This window comes from Ananas comosus, linkage group 10, assembly GCF_001540865.1.
Source record: "Ananas comosus cultivar F153 linkage group 10, ASM154086v1, whole genome shotgun sequence".
Lineage (NCBI taxonomy): Eukaryota > Viridiplantae > Streptophyta > Magnoliopsida > Poales > Bromeliaceae > Ananas > Ananas comosus.
The window spans coordinates 7,688,928-7,716,040 of NC_033630.1; the positions used below are offsets into that span (position 1 = coordinate 7,688,928).

At 38.6% G+C, this 27,113-nt stretch overlaps 1 protein-coding gene across 5 annotated transcripts in view; it reads left to right on the top strand.

The window, feature by feature from the left end:
• Positions 671–27,113, top strand: part of LOC109716274 (eukaryotic translation initiation factor 2 subunit alpha homolog) — a 39,021-nt gene continuing 12,578 nt past the window's right edge. For 2 of the 5 annotated variants that reach the window (XM_020241605.1, XM_020241608.1), the window contains exons 1-4: positions 672–1,246; positions 1,350–1,436; positions 1,527–1,673; positions 2,192–2,296. In XM_020241605.1, coding sequence (XP_020097194.1) covers positions 818–1,246; positions 1,350–1,436; positions 1,527–1,673; positions 2,192–2,296 — 768 coding nt within the window. In that variant the 5' untranslated portion in view covers positions 672–817. Of the gene's footprint in view, positions 1,247–1,349; positions 1,437–1,526; positions 1,674–2,191; positions 2,297–8,719; positions 8,789–27,113 lie in introns of all 5 variants that reach the window. The other 3 variants (XM_020241606.1, XM_020241609.1, XM_020241607.1) reach the window with 3 other exon arrangements.

The following is a 27,113-nucleotide window of genomic DNA, read 5'->3' on the forward strand; positions in this document are numbered from 1 at the left end:
CGTCAAAGATCAGAACACCATAAGATGCAATCAATATTCTGATATTGGGCTTCAACCCAGGTCTGAAAAGGTTGGATGCTGGGAGAAGACGACCAGAAATTCTTAGAGAGAGAGAGAGAGCTCCTGCTTATGGAGAGAGGTGAGAGAGAGCTATGAGAAGGTTGGATTAGGGAGGCAGTGTTTGGTTATGGGATAGGGATAGGAATAGGCCCTTATCCCCCCTTTATATCCAAACGCTAATTTTTTACCCGAGAATAGTAGTTCTCGGTTATCCCCACCAACACCTCTATTTCCTATATAAAACTACCTAAAATTGTTCTTATCCCCGGGAACAATCCAATTTGCATCCAAAAACTATTTTTCTTATCCCCATACTTATCTATTCCTGTAATAGCTAGTTCTTGCTTATATCCGAACCAAACGGTAAAGAGTGTGAGAGAGAGTTTGAGCGAGAGCTTGAGGGAAGGCATGGAATGAAAAAAAATGAGATGAGAAAAAAACAAATTCAAAAACTCCGTTTAATCTCAACTATCTCTATTTGGGGTGTAAGATATATTAACCAAATAGAATGTACAGGGAGTATTTTCCCATTTTTTAAGTTTCAAGGGTTAAACAAAAAAAAAAAATTGCAAATCTACGGCGGCAAATTGGCCGATGTATATGTGAGAAACGTTGCGTAAGGGGCTGCAAGTATGCATTAGACTTGCGTGCGGCGGCACTCACAAAACCTAAACCCTAGTGACCCCTCTCCGGTAGCACCTTACGCAAGCGGAGAAAGCCTAGTGTCGGGGAAGAAGAAGAAGAAGGCAGAGAAAAGATGCCGAACCTGGAGTGCCGTATGTACGAAGCCAAGTACCCGGAGGTGGACATGGCGGTGATGATCCAGGTGAAGCACATCGCGGACATGGGCGCGTACGTGTCCCTCCTCGAGTACAACAACATCGAGGGAATGATCCTCTTCTCCGAGCTGTCGCGCCGACGCATCCGCTCCGTCTCCTCCCTCATCAAGGTGGGGCGCCAGGAGCCCGTCATGGTCCTCCGCGTCGACCGCGACAAGGGCTACATCGACCTCTCCAAGCGCCGCGTCTCCGAGGAGGACATCCAGGCCTGCGAGGAGCGCTACAACAAGAGCAAGCTCGTCCACTCCATCATGCGCCACGTCGCCGAGACCCTCGACCTCGACCTCGAGGACCTCTACGTCCACGTCGGCTGGCCCCTCTACCGCAAATACGGCCACGCATTCGAGGTAGGTCTAGAGCTGACTTCCTCCTTTGGCCTTTATCCGACGATTTTAATTCTTGGTTGGAATTCCAAAGATGATGACGGCTCTTTGGTCGGCGTATTGTTAGGCATTCAAGTTGATTGTGACGGACCCTGATTCGGTTCTCGATCCGCTGACGCGAGAAGTGAAGGAAGATGGGCCTGATGGGCAAGCGGTATAATTGCTGCTGCACTTTGAGTACTTTTGATCTCTTCTTTTGATGCTAGCCTCTTTTAGAATTCCTAATCGACCGAGGTGAGTGTAGGTCACTAAGGCTGTGCCGGCAATGACGCCGGAAGTTAAGGATGCGCTGGTCAAGAATATCAGGAGAAGGATGACACCGCAGCCTCTGAAGATACGTGCGGACATCGAGATGAAATGTTTTCAGTTTGATGGAGTTCTCCACATCAAGGTTCGCGACTAGTGCCCATTTTCTGTTCTCTCACGGCTTGTTTGGTTTACCTATTTTAGACTATAGAATCGGAATGAGATTTATTGATTCCAATAGTTGTTATTTGTTTTATAAGAATCGGATTCAGATTCTCATTCCCCGATGCATTTATGGCTCAATCCGGTTTTGAATCCCGGATTGGCCCATTCCTAGTAAACCACTCAAAAATCGTCTCTTACAAGAACTTCCCCCTCCTCTCCCTTCATCACTCTCCTCTCACTTAACAAAAACCCTCTTTTAAAATTCTAAGTGTCCATTCCGATTTCCATTCCAATAATGAACCAAACATGTTTGGAAAATTCGTCATTCCGTTTCCCATTCCAGTGCAATCCAATACCGTTTCCAATTTCTATTCCACTCATGAACCAAACATGCCCTTATTGTTTCTGAATTTTGCTCTTATTTATGCTTTTGGATGTTGGAGAAAAAATGTTTGCATCGAGTGAGGATACATGTTCTGCTGACTGATTGCTTTCCAGGAGGCTATGAGGAAAGCAGAAGCTGCTGGTAGTGATGATTGCCCTGTAAAGATCAAGCTGGTTGCTCCTCCCCTCTATGTCCTAACCACGCAGACTCTAGACAAGGTTGGTGAGAGCCTGAATAACTTAATTTAGTTCACTGACTTGGGCATTACTTTCTCTTGATATTTCTTATTAAACTCACTGCACAGATTATTGACATGAAATAGGGCATAATGTATTGTTGTTCTTTGATAGTTTTGTGTGGAAATCCTTGATTCAAGAATTGTTCATAGTTGAGTATGGATGATTGAGTGGTTCTCCTATAAATAGAACATGAAATTTGCATATTGTGTCATTCCTTTTCTTCTTTGATATGTTTTGGTAAAACTCAATTGATTCGAAACTTTAATCCATGGTAAGTTATTGTTCTTTGGAAAGTTTATGCCATGAAAGCCAATTTATAGAAAATCTTAGACCGGAGGTTATATGGTGCTAAATTCATAGTTAGATGGTTGACAAGAAACTAAGGGCGTGTTTGGTTCGCTTCTTTTTCACCATGGAATCGGAATCGGAATAGGTGAATCCGTTTGTGGGTGTTTGGTACACGGGAGTTCCATTCCGATTCCGATTCCCGAGTGGAATGGGAATGCCCCAATCACCCCTTTTTTCAATCCGGCCTAGGAGGCCGGATTGAAAGTTGAATCCGGACGGAATGGATATTTATTCGGATTAAATTTATTTTTTCAACTTTTTAAATTAAAATATAAGTTAAAATTTAAAAATTAAATATATAATTTTAAATTTTAATTTGAACTTAAATTAAAAATTAAAATTTAATCAAGTATTTCGAATCTAACTTATGAATTTGAATTTAAATTAAATTTTAATTTATATAAAGTTTTATTCAAATTTTATTTCAAACTTAAATTAAATTTATGGATTCAAATTAAAATTTAAATTGTAATTTTAAGTTTGAATTTGAATAAATAAAAATTTAGTTTCATATTTTGAATTATCTACTCAACTTCAAAGATTAATTTATTTTTTTAAAAAATAGATTTAAAATTTTGACATTATTTAAAAATTTTGATAATAAATTTTTAATATTTAATTTTTAATTTGAATTTAAATTAATATATTATAAAGATAACGTTCGTATATTAATTTGATTACGTTTTTTATATCCACCTGAACCAAACACCAACAATGGGAATGATTTATTCCGATTCCGATTCAGGTGATGAACCAAACGAAATTAGGTAATGAGTCATTCCGATTCCGATTCCAGCTTATTTTGATTCCGATTGCGATTCCGACTCCAACTTCGAACCAAACACGCCCTAAGCGTTTTATGCAATAGAGTAAGTAAGAGATGGATTTACAGTTAGGGACCATTTGGTTAACAAAGTTTGAGCTGCCCATATTAAATTATTTGCTCACAAATCATTTAACCAAAATAGAGTTCTGGTTTACTAATTCCTTTGATAAGATCAATGTTACGCCATTAAAGAGAGATATGTGATGATGGGGTGGTGATGTTAGTAGGTCGTAATTATATAGATGATGTTTGCTAGGACAAAGCAATTGGATTGCATCACATTTGAATTTTGAATTTTGAATTTGAATTTCAAATTTGGATGTTTTTTTTTTTTTTTTTTTGTACTTTGAATTTGAATTTGGAATTTTGAACTAATTTTTCTTGGATTAGTTCGTATTAGTTACTTGGATAAGTATTACTTGTTTTCAAGTTTTGAATTTAAAACTAGGTTGTTATCTATATACTGCTTATAAAAGAGGGAGTTTTGGGATCATTCTCTTTCCCAAAATGCCACTCCCTATAAATGTAACCCTTATCATATACTAGCAATATCATTTATTCAATTTTGATGGGTATATATCACAACCATACAAATTTTCTTTTGTTATTAAATTAACATAAAATGTTTTAATTCTTAGTTGTTAGATCTAATTCAATGGCCAAAAGATCAAGTATCTGTAACTTTTTCTACCTAAACTGTGCTCATGCATTTAGTGTAATACATCAATTCCCAAGATGGTTTGCATATTTTCAGAAAATTTGGGTTCGACTCCATTGTACTAAATCTTGCATTGATATTAAAAGAGAAAACAACTATTGGAAAAATGCTTTGGGCCCCACAGTATATAAAACTACACTGAACTTCACTACTTTTTAGAAAATTGTAACTTTTTGGTAAAATTGTATGGATAATTTTTTGAATGGAAAGACTTACGTGATGACAAAAAAGTTAAATTTGCCTCTTCATGCCTTACTATGGTGGAAACAAGTCCAAAACAATAGTGTTAGAAAGGGTAAGGAAAAGACTACCTTGTGGGAAAGAACGGAAGAAAAACTTAGAACGAAAATATTTATCGACTGATTACCGTCAAACCATATTTCAAAAATTTCACAATCTTAAGGGTCTAAATCGGTACAAGAATATACTGAATAATTTTTCACCTTTAAGCTCGCAATGAACTTAAAGATGACGAAGAACAGCGGGTGGCTCGCTATCTGGTCGGTCTTTGAACCCAAATCCAAGACGAGTTAGCCCTTTTAACTTTCTATCTGGTCAACATGATTTAAATCATGCACTTAGGGTTGAGAATAAACTTAAAAGACAAACCTTTCGTCAGGGAAGTGCCAGTGTAAAGAACACCATAGGAACCAAGCCTATCCTAAAGAATGATAGCCAAATCTCTTCAAAACTTGTTCAAAAATTGAAGGGAAAAGGAATTTTAGATGCTAAACCCGTTGAATCTGGCATCATTTGTTATAAATATAACAAACTTGGACATAAATCCTTTGATTGCTGTTTGAGAACATTTGATTCTAGAGCCAAGCTAATATAAAATCAGGAAGAAAATGAAAATGGCGAAGAAACTGTAGAAATAGAAGATATAGATGAGATTCTTGATGAATCTCCTGATGCAACTGAAACAAATCTCATGATCCATTGAGTCCTATTAGCTTCTAAGTCCACCCAAGATGATTGGAAGCGTCTAGCCTTTTTAAAACCATCTGTAGCACAAGGGTAAGTTTTGCTCTATTGTCATTGATGGTGGGAGTATTGAAAACTTTATCTCTAAAAATATGTTTGAGAAAACTCAAACTGAAAACTTTAAAACTTGCTCAACCCTACAAAATAGCTTGGTTTAAGGATGAGGATCAATTTCCGGTAACAGAGCGACGTCTTGTTAAATTTTTTATTGGGAATACTTATACCTAAAAGGTTTGGTGTGATGTTGTACCTACGGATGTGAGTCGCCTATTGTTAGGTAGATCTTGGCAATTTGATCGTAGCACTCTACATGATGGTAGGAAGAACACCTACATAGTCACAAAGGATAATAAGAAAATTAGATTGGTTCTCCTAAATTACTTACCTAAACCAAAGCCTAAATCAAAAAAGTCCCGAAAGCAACCTTAATGTAGGACAAAATATAGGGTCCTACATTTTTAGAGGGTTCCAAAATATAATTTATGATTTTGAAAGCTTTTTGAAAATTTGAAAGTTTTTGAAATACTGCTTTAGAAATTTTTGTAATTAAAAAAATGAAAATTAAAGAAAATAGAAAAATTCAAGAGAATAGAAAAAAATAGAAAAGATAATCAAGACTCACTCCTGAACCGAACTCACTCCGGGAGTGGACTCACTCTAGGGCGACGCATTCGCGAAGGAAAAAAAGACATCATTGCCAAAGCATTTGTCTTCATTATAAATTCATAAATTCATAAATTCATATTCATCTCCATTCAAAGAACCTTATTTATACTATTCTTAACCTTATCTATACATAGCCAACTTAGAATTTAATCTTATCCTAAATAACCAACTAAAACAACTTTATCTAGAGATTAACAAAAAAAAAAAACAAATAAAAGCAAATAAGAGGATAGCTAAAAATCTTCATTTAACTAACGAAAAGATATTCTCAACTAATGTAATCTAATTTAGAAAATGATGAACTAAATCGGTTTAATCCGATCAACATAGGTTCAGGCCTGTTCTGCATCAAACCCTCCACTGATGAACATAAAATGATGGTTTTGAACAAAGCTAATTCTCTAAAAATCTAGCGAAGTCCCCAATTGCATAAATCCTTTTAGCAAAAGAGACATCTGAGAAAATTGAAGTTACTCAAAGCTGTTTAGCTATTGCTTAATGATTTTTCTGATATCATGCCTGAGGAACTCCCCGATGGCCTTCCACCTATGAGAGACATCTAACACTGCATTGGTTTTGTACGTGGTGCAAGCCTTCCACACCTAGCCCATCATTATAGGATGAGTCCCACTGAACATGAAGTTACATGATAAGTCTCTGAACTTCTACCAAAAGGTTACATTAGAGAGAGTATGAGCTCTATCGCGATTCTTGCCCTTTTTACACCAAAAAAGGATGGAACATGGCAAATGTGTGTTGATAGTCGAACAATTAACAAGATCACCATCAAGTATAGGTTTCCATCCCTAGGATTGATGATATGCTAGGAGATAATGATATTCTCTAAGATTGACCTTAAGAGCAGAAATCATTATCAAGACTGACTGGAGACCAGTTGGGGGATATCTTCACAAAAGCTTTGAATGGAGCTCGGGTTGACTACATTTGTAACAAGTTGGGCATGATTAATATCTATGCTCCAACTTGAGGGGGAGTGTTATGGAAAGTCAAAATTGTATATATTATGTTCCTATTTAGCTAGCATAGTTTTAGGCATCTTTCCTTAAGAGTTAAGAGATCTTTTCTTATTAAATATCTTATTATAGAAACATTTATGTATATATATCTTTGTAATTCATTATTGAATGAATAAGAAGAATTTGAATTCTCTTCTTTATGATATCAGAGCTAAACCCTAATTCTAGGGTATAGCGATCCAGTGCTGTCCCTCACCGGATCTCATCGGCATTGCTCGTTCTTTTTTTTTTTTTTCTTTTCTCTACTGCTACAGTACTGCTGCAGTACTGCAGCAGTGCGGTGCTACAGTACGGCGCTACAGTGCGGCGCTACAGTGCGGCGCTACAGTACTGTACTACATTGCTGCTACAGTACTGTGCTACAGTCGGTGCTACTGCTGCAATCTAAGGTTCGTGCATCTGGTTCTTGTTTTGATCCTTAGGTGACATACCTAGGGTTTTATTTGCCTCGCAGCGAGGTGTAAAGTGCAGCTCTGTGAGCTGCTTTGTGACTTGGTCTCGTTGTCCAAGACGCCATGTTTGAAACTGTGTCTGCTAAGAGTGAGCCAAAATTTGTGATTGCCGATGTGATCTCGGTAATGACCAAAATCACAGAACACAAACTCAATGGCTCCAACTATCTGGAATGGGGCAAGACGGTTTGTGTTTATCTACGAAGCATTGATAAGGATGATCACCTAACTAGCGATCCACCGAACGATGATACAAAGCAAGCATGCTCGGTTGTTCTTACAATTCAGGAACTCCATTCAAAGTGAGGTAATTTGTCTAATTAATCATTGTGAGTTTGTGAAAGAATTGATGGATTATTTAGATTTTTTATACTCTGGCAAAGGGAACCTCTCCCGCATATATGATGTTTGTAAGGCATTTTACCGATTTGAGAAGTAGGATAGGTCTCTCACAGCCTATTTTATGGACTTTAAACGTGTTTATGAAGAGCTTAGTGTTTTGTTACCCTTTAGTCCTGATGTAAAAGTGCAGCAGGTTCAATGCGAGCAAATGGCGGTTATGAGTTTTCTTGCTGGTTTACCCCCAGAATTTGAGACAGCTAAATCTCATATTCTTTCTAGCTCTGAGATTTCCTCTTTGCATGATACTTTCACCCGAGTACTTCTTACGGAGACTCCTCAATTTTCTCAATCTACTAATAACGCGCTTATGAGTCGCAATGATAACGGACGACATAATAGTAGAGGGAGCAATAGAGGGATTACTACCAATAGAGGTAATCACTGTTATGGAGAGATTGCCTCTAATCGAGATTTTGGAGTTGTTTGCTATTACTGTCATGAACCTGGTCATACAAAGCGCACATGTTTGAAACTTCAAAATAAGAACCAACGATCTTAGATGGCCAACATGGCAGCCGGGGAGTATACAACCCCATCCTCGGAGAAAACCCCATCCTCGGAGAAAACTGTTTGTGTCTGCTGAAGAATTTGCACAGTTCTCCCAATATCAGACATCCTTAAAGTCCACCAGTTCCCCTGTCACTGCACTCGCCGAGTCAGGTAAATCCACATCATGCTTTGTGTTTTCCCATTCCAAATGGGTCATTGATTCGGGTGCTACAGACCATATGACAGGTAACTCTAGTCTTTTATCTGCTTTTCAGTCTCATATAACATCTTCTCTTGTGACTTTAGCCGATGGATCTGCCTCTTGTGTCATGGGTTCTGGCATTGCAAACCCAATGTCATCAATTTCTGTGTCATTTGTTTTATGTTTACCCCAATTTTCTTTCAATTTACTATCTGTTAGTAGACTCAGCCGAGCTTTAAATTGTTGTCTCATTTTTTTCCGATCATTGTTTGTTTCAGGATCTTACGACGAAGCAGATTATTGGTAGAGGACATGAGTCTGGAGGTCTCTATATCCTTGACAACCAGGTGCCGAGGTCTCTTGCTTGCTCCAGTAATTTAACTCCTTTTGAGGTCCATTGTCGGTTGGGACATCCTTCGTTATCCACCTTGAAAAAATTGTTTCCGCAGTTTCAGTCTTTGTCCAGTCTAGAGTGTGAGTCATGTTAGTTTGCTAAGCATCATTGTTTACCTTCTGTGTCTAGAGTCAATAAACGGGCATCGTCCCCTTTTGAGTTAGTTCATTCTGATATTTGGGGTCCGTGTCCTATTGTTTCCAAATTAGGATTTAAGTATTTCGTTACCTTTGTGGATGATTATTCTCGTGTTACTTGGTTATATTTAATGAAAAATCATTCAAAACTATTCTCAATTTTTTGTGCCTTTTGTACTAAAATCAAATCACAATTTAATGTTTATGTGCGTATATTGCGAAGTGACAATGCGAAAGAATATTTTTCAGAAAATTTTCACAGTTATATGACACAGAATGTTATCCTTCATCAATCATCATGTGTTGACACTCCATTCCAAAATGGAGTTGCTGAAAGAAAAAACCGACATCTCCTTGAGGTAGCTCGTGCCCTATTTTTTCAAATGAAAGTTCCTAAACATTTTTGGGCTGATGCAGTTTCCACAGCTTGTTTTTTGATTAATCACATGCATTCGTCTGTCTTGGATGGTGCTATTCCTTATACTGTTTTGTTTCCATCTAAATCTTTATTTCCTATTGAACCTCGTCTTTTTGGTAGTACGTGTTTTGTACGAGATGTTCGTCCACAGGTAACTAAATTGGATCCAAAGTCCCTTAAGTGCGTCTTCCTTGGGTATTCTCGTCTGCAAAAGGGGTATCGGTGCTTCTCTCCTACTCTCGATCGATATATTGTGTCTGCAGATGTTACATTTTTTGAATCTACTCCATTCTTTCCTCTTTCATCTATTTATGAAAGTCAGGGAGAGGAAGATGATCTCTTTGTTTACACTATTAGACAAGTGTCCAGTCCTGCAACACCTATTCCTGCTCCATCGGCAACTGTTCGACCCTCTATTGTTCATGTCTATTCTTGGAGATTGGCGACTCCTGACTCAGATCCTCCACCAGCTTCTTCGTCGGAAGATCCAGTCACTACTCTCACCGACCTTGCTTCTGACTCTGATCTTTTTCGCAAAGGCAAACGTACGTGTACTTACCCTATTTCATCATTTGTTTCTTATGACTGTTTGTTATCCTCTTCTCGTTGCTTCATTACCTCTCTAGAGTCAGTTTCTGTTCCTAAATCTGTTGTGGAAGCTGTCTCATCCTGGCTGGCGTGCTGCAATGGAAGAGGAAATGATGGCTTTAGACGCTAATGGTACTTGGGAACTGGTACCCTTACCTGCCGATAAGCGAGCTATTGGTTGCAAATGGGTATTTACTGTGAAAATGAATCCAGATGGTTCTGTAGCTCGCCTAAAAGCCTGCCTTGTTGCCAAAGGCTATGCTCAGACTTAAGGGGTTGATTATTCCGACGCTTTTTCTCCTGTGGCTAATCGCTTATTTATTTCGTTGGCGGCCACCTCTCATTGGGTTTTACACTAGTTGGACATTAAAAATGCTTTTCTCCATGGTGATCTTCAAGAAGAGGTATATATGGAGCAACCACCTGGTTTTGTTGCTCAGGGAGAGTTAGGTCGAGTTTGTAGACTTCGAAAATCTTTATATGGCTTGAAGCAAAGTCCTCGAGCTTGGTTTGGCAGATTTAGTGAAGTAGTTCAGGAGTTTGGCATGAAGAAAAGTAAGTGTGATCATTCTGTGTTTTATAGACATTCTGAGACTGGTATAATTCTATTAGTAGTGTATGTGGATGATATTGTCATCACTGGGAATGATACTGCAGGAATTTCATCTCTCAAGCTTTTTCTTCAAACCCAGTTTCAGACAAAAGACTTGGGGATGTTGAAGTATTTTTTGGGTATTGAAGTTACAAGATGCAAAAGAGGCATCTTCTTATCTCAAAAAAAATATGTGCTTGACTTACTAGCAAAAACAGGAAAATTAGGAGCTAAAACCTTGCAGTGCACCAATAGCTCCTAATCTCCAACTTACAGCTAATGATGATGAATTGTTTGAAGATCCAGAGAGGTATAGGAGATTAGTTGGCAAATTGAACTATCTTACAGTGACTCGGCTAGATATTGCATACAACGTCAGTGTGTTAAGTCAGTTTATGTCTTCTCCGACTGTTACTCATTGGGAAGCTTTGGGACAAATTTTGTGTTATCTGAAGGGAGCTCCAGGGCGTGGTATCTTGTACAAGAACCATGGACATTCAAATATTGAATGCTTTTCAGATGCAGATTGGGCGGGTTCAAAGGTTGATAGGAGATCGACTACAGGATATTGTGTTTTTGTTGGAGGTAACTTGGTGTCGTGGAGAAGTAAGAAGCAGAGTGCTGTCTCCTGTTCTAGTGCTGAATCGGAATACAGGGCTATGGCACAATCTGTGTGTGAAGTAATGTGGATACAACAATTATTGGATGAGGTTGGTCTTAAGAATCCACAACCCATTAAATTATGGTGTGATAATCAAGCTGCTCTCCATATTGCCTCTAATCCTGTATTTCATGAGCGAACTAAACATATTGAGATTGATTGTCACTTTATTCGTGAAAAGATACAACAGAAGATTATTTCAACAGGGTATATCAAGACTGGAGACCAGTTGGGATATCTTCACCAAAGCTTTGAATGGAGCTCGGGTTGACTACATTTGTAACAAGTTGGGCATGATTAATATCTATGCTCCAACTTGAGGGGGAGTGTTATGAAAAGTCAAAATTGTATATATTATGTTTCTATTTAGCTAGTATAGTTGTAGGCATCTTTCCTTAAGAGATCTTTCCTTATTAAATATCTTATTATAGAAACATTTATGTATATATATCTTTGTAATTCATTATTGAATGAATAAGAAGAATTTGAATTCTCTTCTTCAATCATCATATCCATATTTAAAACCAAAGGAGGATTTGATGATATCTGCACTTAAGGCAGCATTTAAAACCAAAGAAGGATTATACGAGTGGCTTGTCATGCCCCTAGTACTTTCATGCGCTCCGTGGACTTTGTCCTAGGCTAAACCAAGATTGCACGCCAAGTTGAATCGGTTTTTGTGGTTGTTGATCATTTTACAAAATTGTCTCATTTTATTCCTTGCAAAAAAACTTCTGATGCATCACATATTGCAAAATTCTTTTTTAATGTAATTGTACGTTTATATGATATTCCTAAATCAATGACATTTGATAGAGACACAAAATTTGTTAGTCATTTTTGGAGAATTTTAATGTCAAGAGCTAAAAGCAAATTGAATTTCAATAGCCCATACCATCCACAAACTGATGGGTAGATGAAAATAGTAAATTGATTTTTGGGTAATCTCTTAAGATGTTTAGCTGGAGAAAAATCAACAAAATGAGATTTAATTATACCTCAAGTTGAATTTGCTTATAATAGTTCCATAAACAGGACCATTGGAAAAATCTCCTTTTGAAGCTTTTATATGGTCGTCCTATAGTCTACTTCCTTGACCGAGCACCCATACCTTATCCTGGTAGAGTTAGTGCAGGTGCAGAATATTATCTAAAACAGCTTCAAAAGGTGCAACAAAAAGTTCATTAGAGGTTGCGAGATTCCACTATCAAGTATAAGGAGTGATGCAGGATGGTTTAGGGAGTTTGGGGGTTTTCGAGAATTGCTTGAAAAAAGTTTGGATCGAGCGATTCCTAGAAATCAAACTAAAAGAAATAAATGACAAATCCAGAGATTCTAAAACTTAAATAAGAGATTGATCAGGGAAATATCCCACCTTTGAGTTTTCGTAGTGTTGGATACATTGTACGCACGCGGGCGAGTTGGTTTATCTTCTTGTGATCGTTGGATCTTAGCCGCTTCGATGGAACTTCTAAAATTGTGGAAAGCATAATTTTCAGGACTCGCTCCTGAGCCGGACTCGCTTCGGTTGACACTTTCGCAAAGGCAAGAAAATTCACAAGGAATTCAGATAACTCAATTCTCATTTACCAAAAGCATGCCTTACAATAGGGTCTTGATGCTTATTTATAGAATATAAGTTAGTACGACTAAGAATACAACTAGTAGTCCTAAAAAGAAAATTAAACAAATTCTCATATCAGAATTCAAAACAGAGTTCTGAAAAGGAATAGAATTCTAAACTAAAACTTCCTAATAAACTAAAACTTTCAAATAAAAATCCTAATCTAATAAGACTTCCAAAATCAATCCACTGAATCTGAATAAGACTCAGTTACAACTCAGGCTTTTAGTACCGTTCTATCGTCCAACCAAATATTCCAAATATAGTTCTGACGACGAGTTTAAGTCTAAACAGGACCTGGTTCCCCATAAACTCTCCTCGGCTTGGGAAAATTTGGTTTCGACGAATTGTGGCTAATGGATTCTTCATAAAGTTTCCGGTTGATCGTCTGAATCTCCTCTTGCATGGGCCACATCGCATCCTCACGAGGCATGTACAACCATTTGACTAAGAATGTGTGATTCCCTCCATCTTGTGGACACAATACGGTCATCAGGTATCCCTTCGATTGCATCTTGCTTTTTCTGCAAACAAGGGCTAGAATGACGAGTTGAAGGAGGAATAGAACTATCAAATAAAGATAAATTTGAGTTATGTATATCTTTATGATAGTGTTAGGTCTTCAATATTGAAAGTGGAGATAATCCCTATGTCGGGTAGCAATCCAAACAAATAGGCATTAGAACCAACTTTTTTTAGAATTTTAAATGGACTCATTCATCGTGCATAAAAATTCTTAACGGCTCCTTTTGGAAGCCTCTTATGTCTAATTCTCACCATAACCATATCTCCTTTAAATTCTTTGTTTTCGCCAGCGTTCATCAGCAAGTTTCTTGTAAGTTTCATTACTAAGAATTATTCGTCTCACAATTTCATTATGCAATTCTAGTATATGTTGAGCAAAAGAGTCTGCATGTTCACTGCTTTGGTAGGTAAAGGTGCTAAATCAATATGTTTTCGTGGGTAGCATCCAATAACAATTTCAAAAGGATTCATGCCAGTTGTTTGGTTAACGGAGCTATTATATACAAATTTAGCTATAGGAAGAATAGTGTCCCAATTACTGTGTTTTCACCAACTAAACATCTTCGTAAATCACCTAACCTTCGATTGACAACCTCAGTTTGTCCGTTCGTTTGGGGGTGGTGTGCAGATGAAAATTGCAATTTTGTTTTCATTATTTTTCAATTAGTTTTCCTAAACTAACTAACAAATCATATGTCTCTATTTGTAACTATTGTTTTGGCCACTCCATGCAACCTTACAATCTCAGCAAAAGAACAATTGGGCAATGTGAGAGGCATCGGATGTTTCCTACAAGGTACAAAATGTACCATTTTAGAAAATCTATCGACGACAACCATAATCGAATCGTGCTCCCTAATGGTCTTGGGTAAACCTAAAACAAAGTCCATACTAAGGTCTTGCCATGGTGAATGTGGTATAGGTTAGGGTGTATATAATTTGGTATTTTGCTGCTTGCCTTTAGCTTGCTGACACGTCCCACACCTCTCGATAATTGTTGCAACATACCGTCTCAAGCAGGCCAGTAAAACCTATCCTCCACTATAGCTATGGTCTTGTTCTTTCCGAAGTGGCCAACTAATACACTTGTATTCAGTTCCAACACAATGAAATCTCGTAGTGACCCGTAGTGTATGCATAATCGACATCCCCGAAAATGAAATCGATCGTGTAAGAGATAATCGTCACTGGTGGTCGTACCCTCCAAAAGCGTAGCATAAAATTTCACCAAAGTCGGGGCAATTGAGATGTCCTTCCTAGACTCTGTCGAAGTCTATAATGTTCACACTTTTTGATCAGATAGTGCCAACCACCCTGCTTAGTGCGTCTGTAGGCTTGTAGTCCACCAGCACGATGTTTGAGAATGAAGGTGTATTCTTGAAGGAATTCTATCCATTTGACTTGTCGGGATCCTAACTTATTTTGTGGATTTAGGTACTTACGACCTGATGGTCAGAAAAAAGAACAAATTCCCTAGGCAAAAGGTAGTGCCTCCAATGTCTAAATGCTTGAACTACGGCATATAGTTCTCTGTTATAGGTAGGAAACTTTTGTTTGGCTTCATTCAACTTCTCACTAAAATAAACTACAGGATGATTCTCATGTCTTGAGCCCGCAACGGATAAAATTTTTCCTATTCGCCCAAGGCGTTACAATCTGTAAAATGCATTCCAAACAAGAGTCATATACAAAGGATTGTATAAGGAAGATATCAATTGACACAAAATAAAACTATCTAATACATCATTTTCGTTGTTTCCATTTCATTCCAACATACAATCCAAAATGTGCTTTACATTTTTCTTTTTCCTTTTTATATATTTTCAAAAGGGTACTCAGTACTCTGTATCGCTGCCTCAAGGGGGGTAGAACCCTTATCTACTGTGCTACGCCCTTTTCTCGCTCCGTTGCGTCTATCGTGAATGGACCTGAAAATATGACGGTGGGAACTATAAACACAGTTTCTAGTAGGTATGGTCACCTAAGGGAAGAGCTCGACTCACCAGATCCAAAGGAGGCATAATAAGCAGGATGTATAAAACAAGTATCAACTCAAGCATATAAACAATTACCATATGTATAAGAAAAGTAACTATGCTCATGCCTCAATCATATGATAATGACATCTAGTTATGTGATATAAATTATTGTTTACTATTCCATTATTGGTCCATTTCACTCGACTCCGGTCATGAGTCAAATGATAGCAGAATCGCTACTTTTGATCTCTTACAAGGTACACATGTCGACACTTGAGAAGCCTTATCGCTTTTGATCTTGTACAGAGTGCACATGTTTATACCCGAGAAGTCTTGAGGAATTGCCACTTTGATCTTATATAAGAGTGCACATGTTAACACCTGAGACGCTTTCTCGCTTTTGATCTCATACAGAGTGTACATGTTTACACTTGATAAGTCTTCGTTCGGTTCTTAGCCTTGATTGTCAACCTTCCTAGGTTTCATGACATCATTGTTCAAGCAGCGTTTCGACAACTATGCTTTCCAACCTATGCTAGATGGCGCTAGGTTTGTTAGCACGTCCATTTCTCTAATGTCCCTACAGAATGTTATTGCCATTATTGTTCACAATATATATATATANATATATATATATATATATATATATATATATATATATATATATATATATATGTATACCAACATGTGTCTAGTTCTTGTACTTTGGTAGCATTTTATCTCAAGTAAACTATGTTTCGTACATGACATTTTTGTCAATTATGCTACTTTGTTACATGCATAAATTCAATGTGATTTATTGCTCTAGACATTGAAAGTGATCTATCTACTTTGGTAAAGCACAACCCACCTGATTTACCACTAATTTCTTGTAAACACGTGCAGTTTGAAACAAGGATGAAGCTAGCACTCGGTTACGAGGGGGGCTAAAATACATACAAATCAAAATTTTAGCAAACAAACAAGATTTACTTAGTCAAATTTTTGATGAAAAAATATGTTGACTAAATAATTAGTGTAAAAAAGCATTACCCTTTTTTATTTATATTTACTTCTAATTATTTTATATTTATATTATTTCACTCAAATAACTTTGAAATTTACTAAATCTCTAATAGTAATTCCGTCAATGATTTAATTTTTTATTTTTAGTAATATAATTGTGACAATTGATGACTATTAGTTGACAGAGCTATTAACTTTAATATAATCTTTAATTTAATTACATAAAAAGATTATCTAAAATAATTAGAAATTATGAAGGTACTAAATAAAAAAATAAAAATAAATTTAGAGTTGACTGAGCACTATATTAGCGCCGAGAACTTTTTTAAAAAAATAGGTTACTCAACATATTTTTAAAATTAAATATAAATATATTTTTAAATTTTTTTTATATGTAAGGGACTATTATGCAAATTATGAAAAGTTTGGGGGGGTGGGCCATGGCCTCCCTCAGCCCCCACATAGCTCCGCCCCTGGTTTGAAAGCTATGGATGAATTACTCATTCTCAGGCCAATTTGCTAAAATTTTTCAAAATTGGTCAGAATCTGCCAAATCGGTTGCCGAGACCTTGTCGCTCTTCAACACGTTGTTGTCCCACGAGTTAATCTAACCTCCAGTTAGAGTTTTCAAGGGTTAAACAAATTTTAAACCCTCAAAATACAAAAACCCCTCAACAAAACCCCATTCCAATGTCAAATCTCTACACATTGTAGCTTAAATTAGTTTAGGGTTTGTTAAAATCCTATTTTCTAGGGTTAAATCTAAAACCCTAACCGAAAAGACTCATGCTATCCTTTGATCTATCTAAGCTCTTCTTGCTCAAGAAACTCACTCTCCTCAAGAAGCTTCTCCAAGCTTGATACCTTCAAGCTCCAAACTCTAGGGGAGATTCCTAGAGAGAGGGAGAGAAATGGGTTAAGAGGTAGTGAGAAGTGTTTTCTCTAGAGTGCGAGTGGAGTGAAGGGATAAAGAGTTGTGGATCCCTTTTATAGGGTTGCAACATTTGCAACTAAGTCTCCCAAACACAACTACTTACAACCACTCAAAATCTGCACCTCGCAGTGTTGAGTATCGTACTCAAGTGTCCAGTACCTGTACATGACCACTAGTACCGGACCTACCGGTATTCCAACCTAGTTTCGTAGAATTCAACCGTTGGTTTTCGCTGCCTTCTACAATCTACTAGTACTTAAATCACTATCGGTACTCGAAAAAAGTTTTGTAAAAGCCGAAAGTAGGTTTCAGCTTTACGCAGCTGGGTACCGGTATTGCTTTTTAGTACCTGTACTCGGTGCAAATTCTGCAGTTCCAGCAAATTTGACTCTTCGAAGTCCGTTTTTGTGCCGAAAACACTCAAATGCTTCCTAAATCTCATTGGGGCTATCCTAATAGCTCTCCAAGCTACTCTTCATTAGAACTCTGCTATTTGCAAAAGTTCAGTGCACTATAATGACCTTCTTGGCTTAAAACTCCACCTATGCCTGACGTATAACATGCAATCTCAAAACACTTTCTCAAAATTAGGTAGACTGGAGCTTCAGCCATTCGTTCCTTAATCTCCTTAAAAGCTTTCACAGCCTATTGGATTTAGTTGAACTCTTCTTTCTTCAAGAAGTTAGTGATAGGGCCCATTATGGTGCTAAAGCCCTTAATGAACTTGTGGTAAAAGGTTGCTAAATCGTGAAAACTTCTAGCTTCGTGAATATTTTGGGCTCAGGTCAATCTTTAATTGCTCTGACTTTCTCGGGGTCTATTGACACTCCCTCAGAGGATACAACGAATCTGAGAAAAATGACTTGTGATTGCATAAGGATGCATTTTGTCATGTGAATATGCAATTTCTCTTTACGTAGAACCTCAAAAACTTGTCGAACATGCCCTAAGAGCTCATGATCTGTCTTGCTATATATTAAGATGTCATCAAATTATCCAACTAAATTTTTTTTCAATACCAGGCCTTAAAATTTGATTCATGACCCTCGTTAATGTACTAGGGGCGTTGAACAATCCAAGAAGCATTAGAGTAACCACTCATACAAATCCTGACTCCAGAAGTTAGAGCGGACACGGAGATAGAACAAATATGACCGGATAAACACTCAACCCGCCGTAGAATCCACCATGCCGAACTCGAGCACACTCACCACTAGGCAGAATCCACCAATGCAATGGTCGAGCAACACTTTTACACAGGAAATCCACCTAAGAGTAGGAGCAAGATAAGAAGAAATCCTTCTCAAATGAAAATAGAAAATTTGACTCGTTTTTCATTATAAAATTATTACATATTTATAGGCTCTCAAATGACCTTTCTTCTTCTCCATGCATTAATTCATTAATTTCATAGAGAAACTAGAAGACACCTCTAGGAATACTAAAAGACACTATTCTAAACTACCATTAATTCATTTTAAGAAAACAAAAAGGCTATTTATAGAAAAACTAAGGGACGCTTATTTCAAAACTAATATTTATGGAGTGGGTAATAGCGTCATTCATCAATTCCAAGGATGGTGCTATTCTCCGCCGGTTGAAAAGAACTTGACCTCAAGGCCTACTACCGGAAGATATACCCACTAAGACAGCTAACAAACATCGCAAATCGGTGGCCTTCAAAGAGGGGGATTTAGTGTGGGTGCATCTTCGCAAGGAGCGCTTTCTACAAGGCCGACATGGTAAGCTTAAATCGAAGGCAGATGGACCATTCAAAGGCAGATAGACCATTCAAAGTGCTTAAGAGAATCAGAGGGAATGCCTACAAAATCGAGTTGCTTGGCGACTACAATATTTCAGCCACTTTCAATTTTGCGGATTTTTCACCATATTATGAAGACGACTGTCACGCCCCGAGACAGCTACCAATTTGGCACGGCTCGGGCGCGTCGAACAGACGGTGAACGGACAGCACCTCCCCTGTCCGCCCTGTAATGAAATGGGGTGAGAACTATCTGTTAGAAAATTGCGTACGGTAAAAACGCAGCGGAAAAAGAAATCAAACAAATTTGATTTTGAAAAACTCTCGAGATCCAATCTAAAAAACCACGCAATTAGGATCCCTCATGTTTTAAGATTAAAGAAGAAAAACAAGATCGAATCTTTACCTTTTTCGCGGATAGATCTTCCCCTCAATTTGATGATCGTAGAATTCGGTTCTCTTAAAGCCGCACACGCGTCCGGCCTCTATAGGTATCCACACGAGGTTCTTGATTTGACCGATGTCCTCACCGGGGTGCTAGCTCCCTTGCAAAAGGACGTCTTTCTTGCTAGAATATGGAGGAGAGAGAAGAAGAGAGGTGACAGCTTTGGTTTTCTAAAAACTCCCGTATGTTATATATAGGAATATATAATCCTATTCCTAATAATATAATGACAATTAAGGATAAGTATAAATCTAGATTTATCCTTTCCTTAATTGGTTAGATTGATCAAATCCTAATTTGATTCGATTTGATCATATCAAATTAATAATGCAACATTTGCACATAAGTCCTCTTATAATTTATTAACTATTAGTAAGTCCTCTCATGTAACATTTACACTTTAATACCACTAATTTGTAATAATTACAAATTAGTCCAATTATCAACATACTGACAATTAGGTCCTCCGACGATTCAATAATCGCGATCTAACTATCCGATCAATCACAACCTCTTATGTGTGTGACCTCATAGGTTCTATTCTATCTGGTAGTGAGATATATTTTGATCACTATCAACAATATCACTGAAACTCCTTTCAGTGGATCGGAACAATTCCAACTCAGCCCAATGAGAATTATCGATCATCTAGATAATTCTCATGAGTCTCACAATCCACCAGTGACGCCTAGCAGCATATAGTGGCATTCCAGTAGAATGGAATAGTGAACCTCTTGGTGCAGTTACCGTGTGATACAATCCTTCTATCACGAGTCCCGACAAGACGGAGGTTATGGAATAACCCGTCACACCCCATCATCTGTCATATGTTAAATTTATTCGACTTGAGTTTCTAATATCGGAAACCCTTTTCCGCTATTTATTCTGCCCTGGCCAAGGTCTTTTAAATTCGGTCTCATAAATCACATAGGACTAACACCCATATCTACCAAGGGAGATAGATTCCATCTAAGTGCGCATCCTATTCCTACAATGAACCTACTGCAGCCAACATGCACCGCAAGGACCCGAATGGCTAGGGACCAAGTGTATGTACAGTCAAACTACAGTAACCTCATTGTGAATAGCCGAGGCACCACAGGTCAAAGGACCAGTCACACTACTGCAACATTAAGTAAGTCACTGACGAGTGAGTAGACATCCAAGTGACTTCTCGTGTTGGTCACGCTCGGTACCCTTCTCCAACAACCACCTGCATATTCGCTTCAGTGTCCCCACACTGTCGACTCGAGACTCGTCTACCTAGAAAGGGAAGCGACCTATGCACCAATCTCACCGGATCAATCACCGTCCCCGTGATGATCCATTGATCGGGAGCATTTAGAAATTAACCACCAATGACACATGTCTCAAATTCTCAACACTTGAGAATATATGTCATCATCTTATTAATTCCTTGGACGATTCATGGACACATACACAACATGAATGGAAATAAAAACCCAAAGTTATTCATAATATTTAAAAGTCAAATACAAATTTATGTCCTAAAAAGAATATATGTGTCGGCCTGGTTGGCTCCTAGGGCATACATCTAACACTATCTTCTATAGTTTCCAGTGGGTTTGGCCGCCGACTACGCCGATCTCCCCACTAGGTCCAAGTGGGCAAAAGTAACAACTAGATAGATAGATAGATATCCAAAGCAGTTAATGACATAATAGGAAAACTATGCTACTATGCCTATAATCACAAGTAATGAATGCATGCATCATTCAGTAAGGGTTTACTATCATGCTACTATGTCCAATCATGTCCAATAAGCGATGTTCAATGACAATGCTATTCTTTCATTTACCTAATCCTTGGCGAATCCCTTAGGTTTGCCCTCGCCTCACATATCCATCCCGTAGGGTACGGAGACTCAACCTGCTCTCGAACCCGGGACTGTCTGCGGACATCAACTCTGTCCCAGTCGCCCGACACTCCGGAGTTCTCGACGACATGGATGGCTATACCACCCCAATAACAGACTGTAGGCTTGATCTATTCTCTCCACGTGAGGACACCCTACGAACTAGGGCCAACAACTCTCTCGGAACTCACTTATTCCGACAATCATGCATATGTGCTTAGCTATGCTAAGTTCTTTGTTCACGAGTCGTTTACTAGGGAATCCACCTATCCCTAAGTTCACAAACCTCTAGTGTTAAATACACTGCATTAGATGCCACTCGTTTTGTTCACATATCAATTATATGCCACTCGTTTTGTTCACATATCAATTATATGCCACTCGTTATATCACTAATCATCATCGAGTTCATATCTTTCCTTTAGCACTATAGGATTCAATGTTCCGACCCAATCCTTACCTATCCAATTTACCAAGTATTCAACTCACACTAGGTTATTATTTAGAAAGCATAAGGAAAGGAAATAACAATGCAATCCTACAATGCATATGCAAGAGACAAATCATGATGTGCTAAGACATAAAAAGGAACCCGGTTGCTTCGGGATGACACCCCCCACATTTTGTCGATGTAGAGGTTCTAGAAACGCTTCCCAACGAACGTTACGACGATGTCTCGGCCTCCTAGGTCGAAACTAAGCTTGGTCGGCCTTGTTTTGCCGATAACTTTTCACCGGCTCGACGAATCGTAAATCCGACTTCACCCCCGCGTTTAGACATCTAGCAATTAGGTTTAGATGCCCTCAAATGAGATCAATCTCATAAATTTCCAGAAACCCCAATTTGGAGTCCTAGGTTTGCACTATAGCAAAATCTCCAATAAAAACCCTAGATTCTAGCTATAAGCATCTATTAAGCATGCTAGGGGTCCATTTGACCCATTCACAAAGCTAGAAATCCAAACCCTAGGTTTCTACCATTGAAGGGTTCAAGAGCTTACTTTCAAGCTAGCTCTAATAGTGATGAGAGGAAGAGAAGAAGATGGTGAGGATCTCCTCCAAGTTCTCCTCCTTCTTCTCCTTCTTCTTCTTCTTCTCCTTTTCCTTTCTAGAGAGAGAGAGGGAGAGGAATGAGAGAGAGAAAGAGTTAGGGGTGGGAATGAGAGAGAAGAGAGGGCTCAACCCCTCTATACCCCTCAACTTATGTAACAATTGCAGCCAAGGCCCTCCACTTTGTTTCTCTCAGCCTGCCCAGATTGGGCATTTCTCGCACGGGGACCGGTCCCTCTACTGGAGGACCGGTCCCCGAGAGCAGCCTTTGCGAGCAGAGGCTGTCTGCCAGCCTCCACGCGTACGGGGACCGGTCCCTCCTTCCGGAGACCGGTCCCCGAGAGCAATGCTCTCGCAGGACACCTACGGGAACCGGTCCCTCCCACCAGGGACCGGTCCCCGAGAGCAACAATGGTGCGCAGAGGGTTTTCCCCGCACACCTAGCTTACGGGAACCAATCTCCCATACCAGGGATCGATCCCCCAGAGCAAAATCTGTCCAGTGCAGATTTTTGCACATCTTGCTCTCGCGGACCGTTGCAATGCACTTTTTGGGTTTTTGACTTATTCGGCTTTTCCGAAGCACACCCACTCGACAATTAGTCGATTCTGGACGAAATACAACTCTCGGATTTCGAGAATTCACTTCCTTACAACGACCCACGTACCAAACTTGAGGACAAGTTCTTGTCAACCGGCGGAGAATGACACCATCCTTGGAATTGATGAATGAAGCCATTACCCACTCCATAAATATTAGTTTCGAAATAAGTGTCCCTTAGATTTTCTATAAATTGCCTTTTCGTCTCTTAAAATGAATTAATGATAGTTTAGAATAGCGTGCCTTTTGTTAGCCATCTTAAGCACTTTGAATGGTCCATCTGTCCTCGATTTAAGCTTACTATGTCGGCCTTGTGGAAAGCGCTCCTTGCGACGATGCATCCATACTAAATCCCCTTCTTTGTAGGCCGCCTGTTTGCGATGTTTGTTAGCCGCCTTAGTGGGTATAGCTTTCGGTAGTAGGTCGATACAATGTTTGATCTCCCGTATAGGTCGATACAATGTTTGATCTCCCGTATACGTGGAAGGCCAGGTGGAATCTTCTTCGAAATTACATCTTTAAACTCATGAATAAAGGGTTCAATTGTAGGAGGTATTTCATTCGCTATTTTATCTTCCTCTATGAGAAGTAAAGCATAGGCATAAGAGAATTCTGACAACTTCTTAAGAAATAGTGATTTAGAGCATAAACTCTTATCCTCTTTTGTTGAAAGTTTGGATAAATGTTCAAGTTTGGAAGGACCTAGTGTGATTTTAACGCTATCCTTGATAAAGGTATAAGTTTTCTTAAAGCCATTATGCATGACTTTCCTATCATACTGTCGAGGATGTCCAAGAAGTGACATCCATCCATAGGGATGACACCGCACCACACCACATCCTTATAATTTTTACTAATAGAGAAGCTAAGCACCTTTTCTCCACTTTCACATCATTTTCTTTCTTAAGCCGAGAAAGCTTATATGGTTGGGGATGTTTCTCTACATGAAGTTGTAGCTTTTCTACCATAATAGTAGAAACTACATTTTCACAACTACCCCTATCAATAATATGATTGCATACCTTGCCATGGGAAGTGCACCATGTGTGAAAAATATTGTTGCGAAGGCAATCATCATCCTTGACAAGTGTAGCGCTTAAGGCTTGCTGAATGACAAGAGCCTCACCTCCGTCGCCATAAGTGACTTCGTCTTTCTCTTGCACATCTTCATCATACACGGGAGAAGTAGTTTCGAGATCTTTTCATCAGGTGTCTCCTCCAAGAGAGTGACAATTCTCCTATTCGGGCATTCAGAGGCAATGTGTCCGAGGCCTTGACATTTGTAGCATCGCCGCGGTTTGGAGTTGGAAGAACTAGGATGACTAGAAGTAGCTATCGTCTCTTGCTTTGAACTATCACGAGATTCGTCATGTTCCAAAGCTTCAAAGAGAGCAAGTCGCTCCTCAAGAAGTCGCACTTGTCTCCGCAAGTCATCTTCCCTGTCAACATCTTGCAAATCACGCTCACGCATTACGGGATCCTCCTCGTGGACCACGCCTTCGGTTGTTAGCCATCTTGAACCAAGAGCTCTGATGATACCAACCCGACGCCGGAACTTAGAGGGGACTCGGAGAAAGAACAAATATGATCGGAGAAACACTCGACCCGTCGTAGAATCCACCATGCCGAACTCGAGCACACTCACCACTACATGGTATCCACCAACGCAATGGTCGAGCAACACTCTTCTCTCACAAGAAATTCACCTAAGAGATTAGAGCAAGATAAGAAGAAATCCTTCTTCTCAAATGAAAGTAGAAAATTTGACTCGACTTGTTTTCTCATTATAGAATTATTACATATTTATAGGCTCTCAAATGACCTTTTATTTTCTCTATACATTAACTCATTAATTGCATAGAGAAACTAGAAGACACTTTTAGGAATACTAAAAGACACTATTCTAAACTACCATTAATTCATTTTAAGAAAATGAAAAAGACAATTTATAGAAAAACTAAGGGACACTTATTTCAAAACTAATATATATGGAGTGGGTAATGGNAGGCTCTCAAATGACCTTTTATTTTCTCTATACATTAACTCATTAATTGCATAGAGAAACTAGAAGACACTTTTAGGAATACTAAAAGACACTATTCTAAACTACCATTAATTCATTTTAAGAAAATGAAAAAGACAATTTATAGAAAAACTAAGGGACACTTATTTCAAAACTAATATATATGGAGTGGGTAATGGCTTCATTCATCAATTCTAAGGACGGTGTCATCCTCTTTCGTTTAAGAAAGCAGTTTTCCATTCGTCTCCTGGTCTAACTCTAATTTGGTGGTAAACTGCTCTTCAAATCAATTTTTGTAAAGTTGTTGGATCCCCATCATATCTATCATATCATCTAGACGAGGAATGCGAAATCGATACTTCATGGTAAATTTTTTTCATGGCTCTACTAGCCACAAACAAGCCATATCTCATCTTTTTTGGGTGTTAAGAGTGTAGGAACCGCACATGGACTCATACTCTAATAAATTCCTTCCTAACTAGTTCGTCGACTTGTAGTTTCAACTCGACATGTTCTTTTAGGTTCATCCTATAGTGGGGTAGATTTGGCAATGATACTCTGGAGACTAAGTCTATGGTATGTTGAATGTTTTTAAGGGTGGAAGCTCATCGGGTAACTCCTTAGGTGTTAAATCAGTAAACTTAGTTAGAAAGTCTCTAGGAATTGAGGGTGTCTCAAGTGTGTTAGGGATCTCAAAAATTTCTCTCGTGATTAGCGTATACACAACTCCTATCCCGCTTATCTACAAAATTTTTTTCCTTGTTCAAAATGTGGAGGTTCGGTGGTTTCAACTTTAGGTGCACTAAATGAACTCGATTCTAGGGTTATTTTAGTCGTTCGTGATGAGTTCTTTGAGGGTTCTAAGGGATGTAGGGTTGCTGGGATTTAGGATGATCTTTTTCCTTTTGTGGACGAAGTAATAAGTGTTTGGCGGACCATAGAGAGTGACATCCATATTGTAAATCCAAGGTCTACCTAGTAGGATATGTGCAACATCCATAGGGAGAACGCCACATCAAATTTGGTCCTTGTTTGTTGCAAAGTGAAGTGGAAATAAGAATCTTTGGGTAACGGACATTGAGGTTTTGTCCACCCAAACTACTTTATAAGAAGTAGGGTGAGGTTCATGTTTCAACTTCATTCTTTCGATGGCTGATTTAGAGGCCACGTTCGTAACCTCCTCCATCAATAATAACTCTGCAATTTTTATCTCCGCATTTTGTCTAAGTATGGAAAATTGTGGTGTGTCAATCGTCATCTGGCTTGTGTGTAGCTAGGACATATCGCGTAACCTATTGAAAGGCATTATCATTGTTGTCATACATTTTCTCTAAATCTTCCAAATCACTAGCAATAACGTTTGCTTTAAATCTTCCTCATCACTAGCAATCTTATCTACAATATGTTCAACCTCCTCTAGATCTTCCTTATTGGGTTGAATAGCCATATTTCTCTTTGGACACTCATAAGAGTAGTAACCAATCTTATGATAGTTCAAGCACTTGCCGAATGATTGATCAGACTTTGGTTGTTTGCTAGTTACTGACTTACCTTTATCATCCTTTGATGCGCTAGTAAACTAACATATTAGGTTAGGAATAATAGTAAGTTGAGCTGCCTATCTTGTTGTGAGCGCTATCGCTCATATTCTAGTAGTACAAGTTGGAAGGATTCTTCAACACTAGAGGCCCTATACGGTGTGATTTCTCGTTGTAAGTCCCTTGACGAAATCTTGTGAGGTTCATCCTCTTGCACATCACACGGAAATTTCAATTTACCAAAACGAGTCATGAATTCCACCACATAAAGTGATCCTTGGCGTAACGAAAATAATTGCTTGTAAAGGCTTATAAGTTGGCTGTAGGTATTTCTCCCTAAGCTTAGCTTTATCTCTGCCCACAACGTAATAGGCTCGTCTCAGCCGCTCAAGTTTTCTCTCGGCACCAATCCAATATTGCCTAGTGGCGTCGGCCCATCTTAGCAAAACCTAACACAACGGTTATGTCATACCAATCGAAGTACTACATGTCAACTAACCAATCAGTGAAGGCTTTTGGATC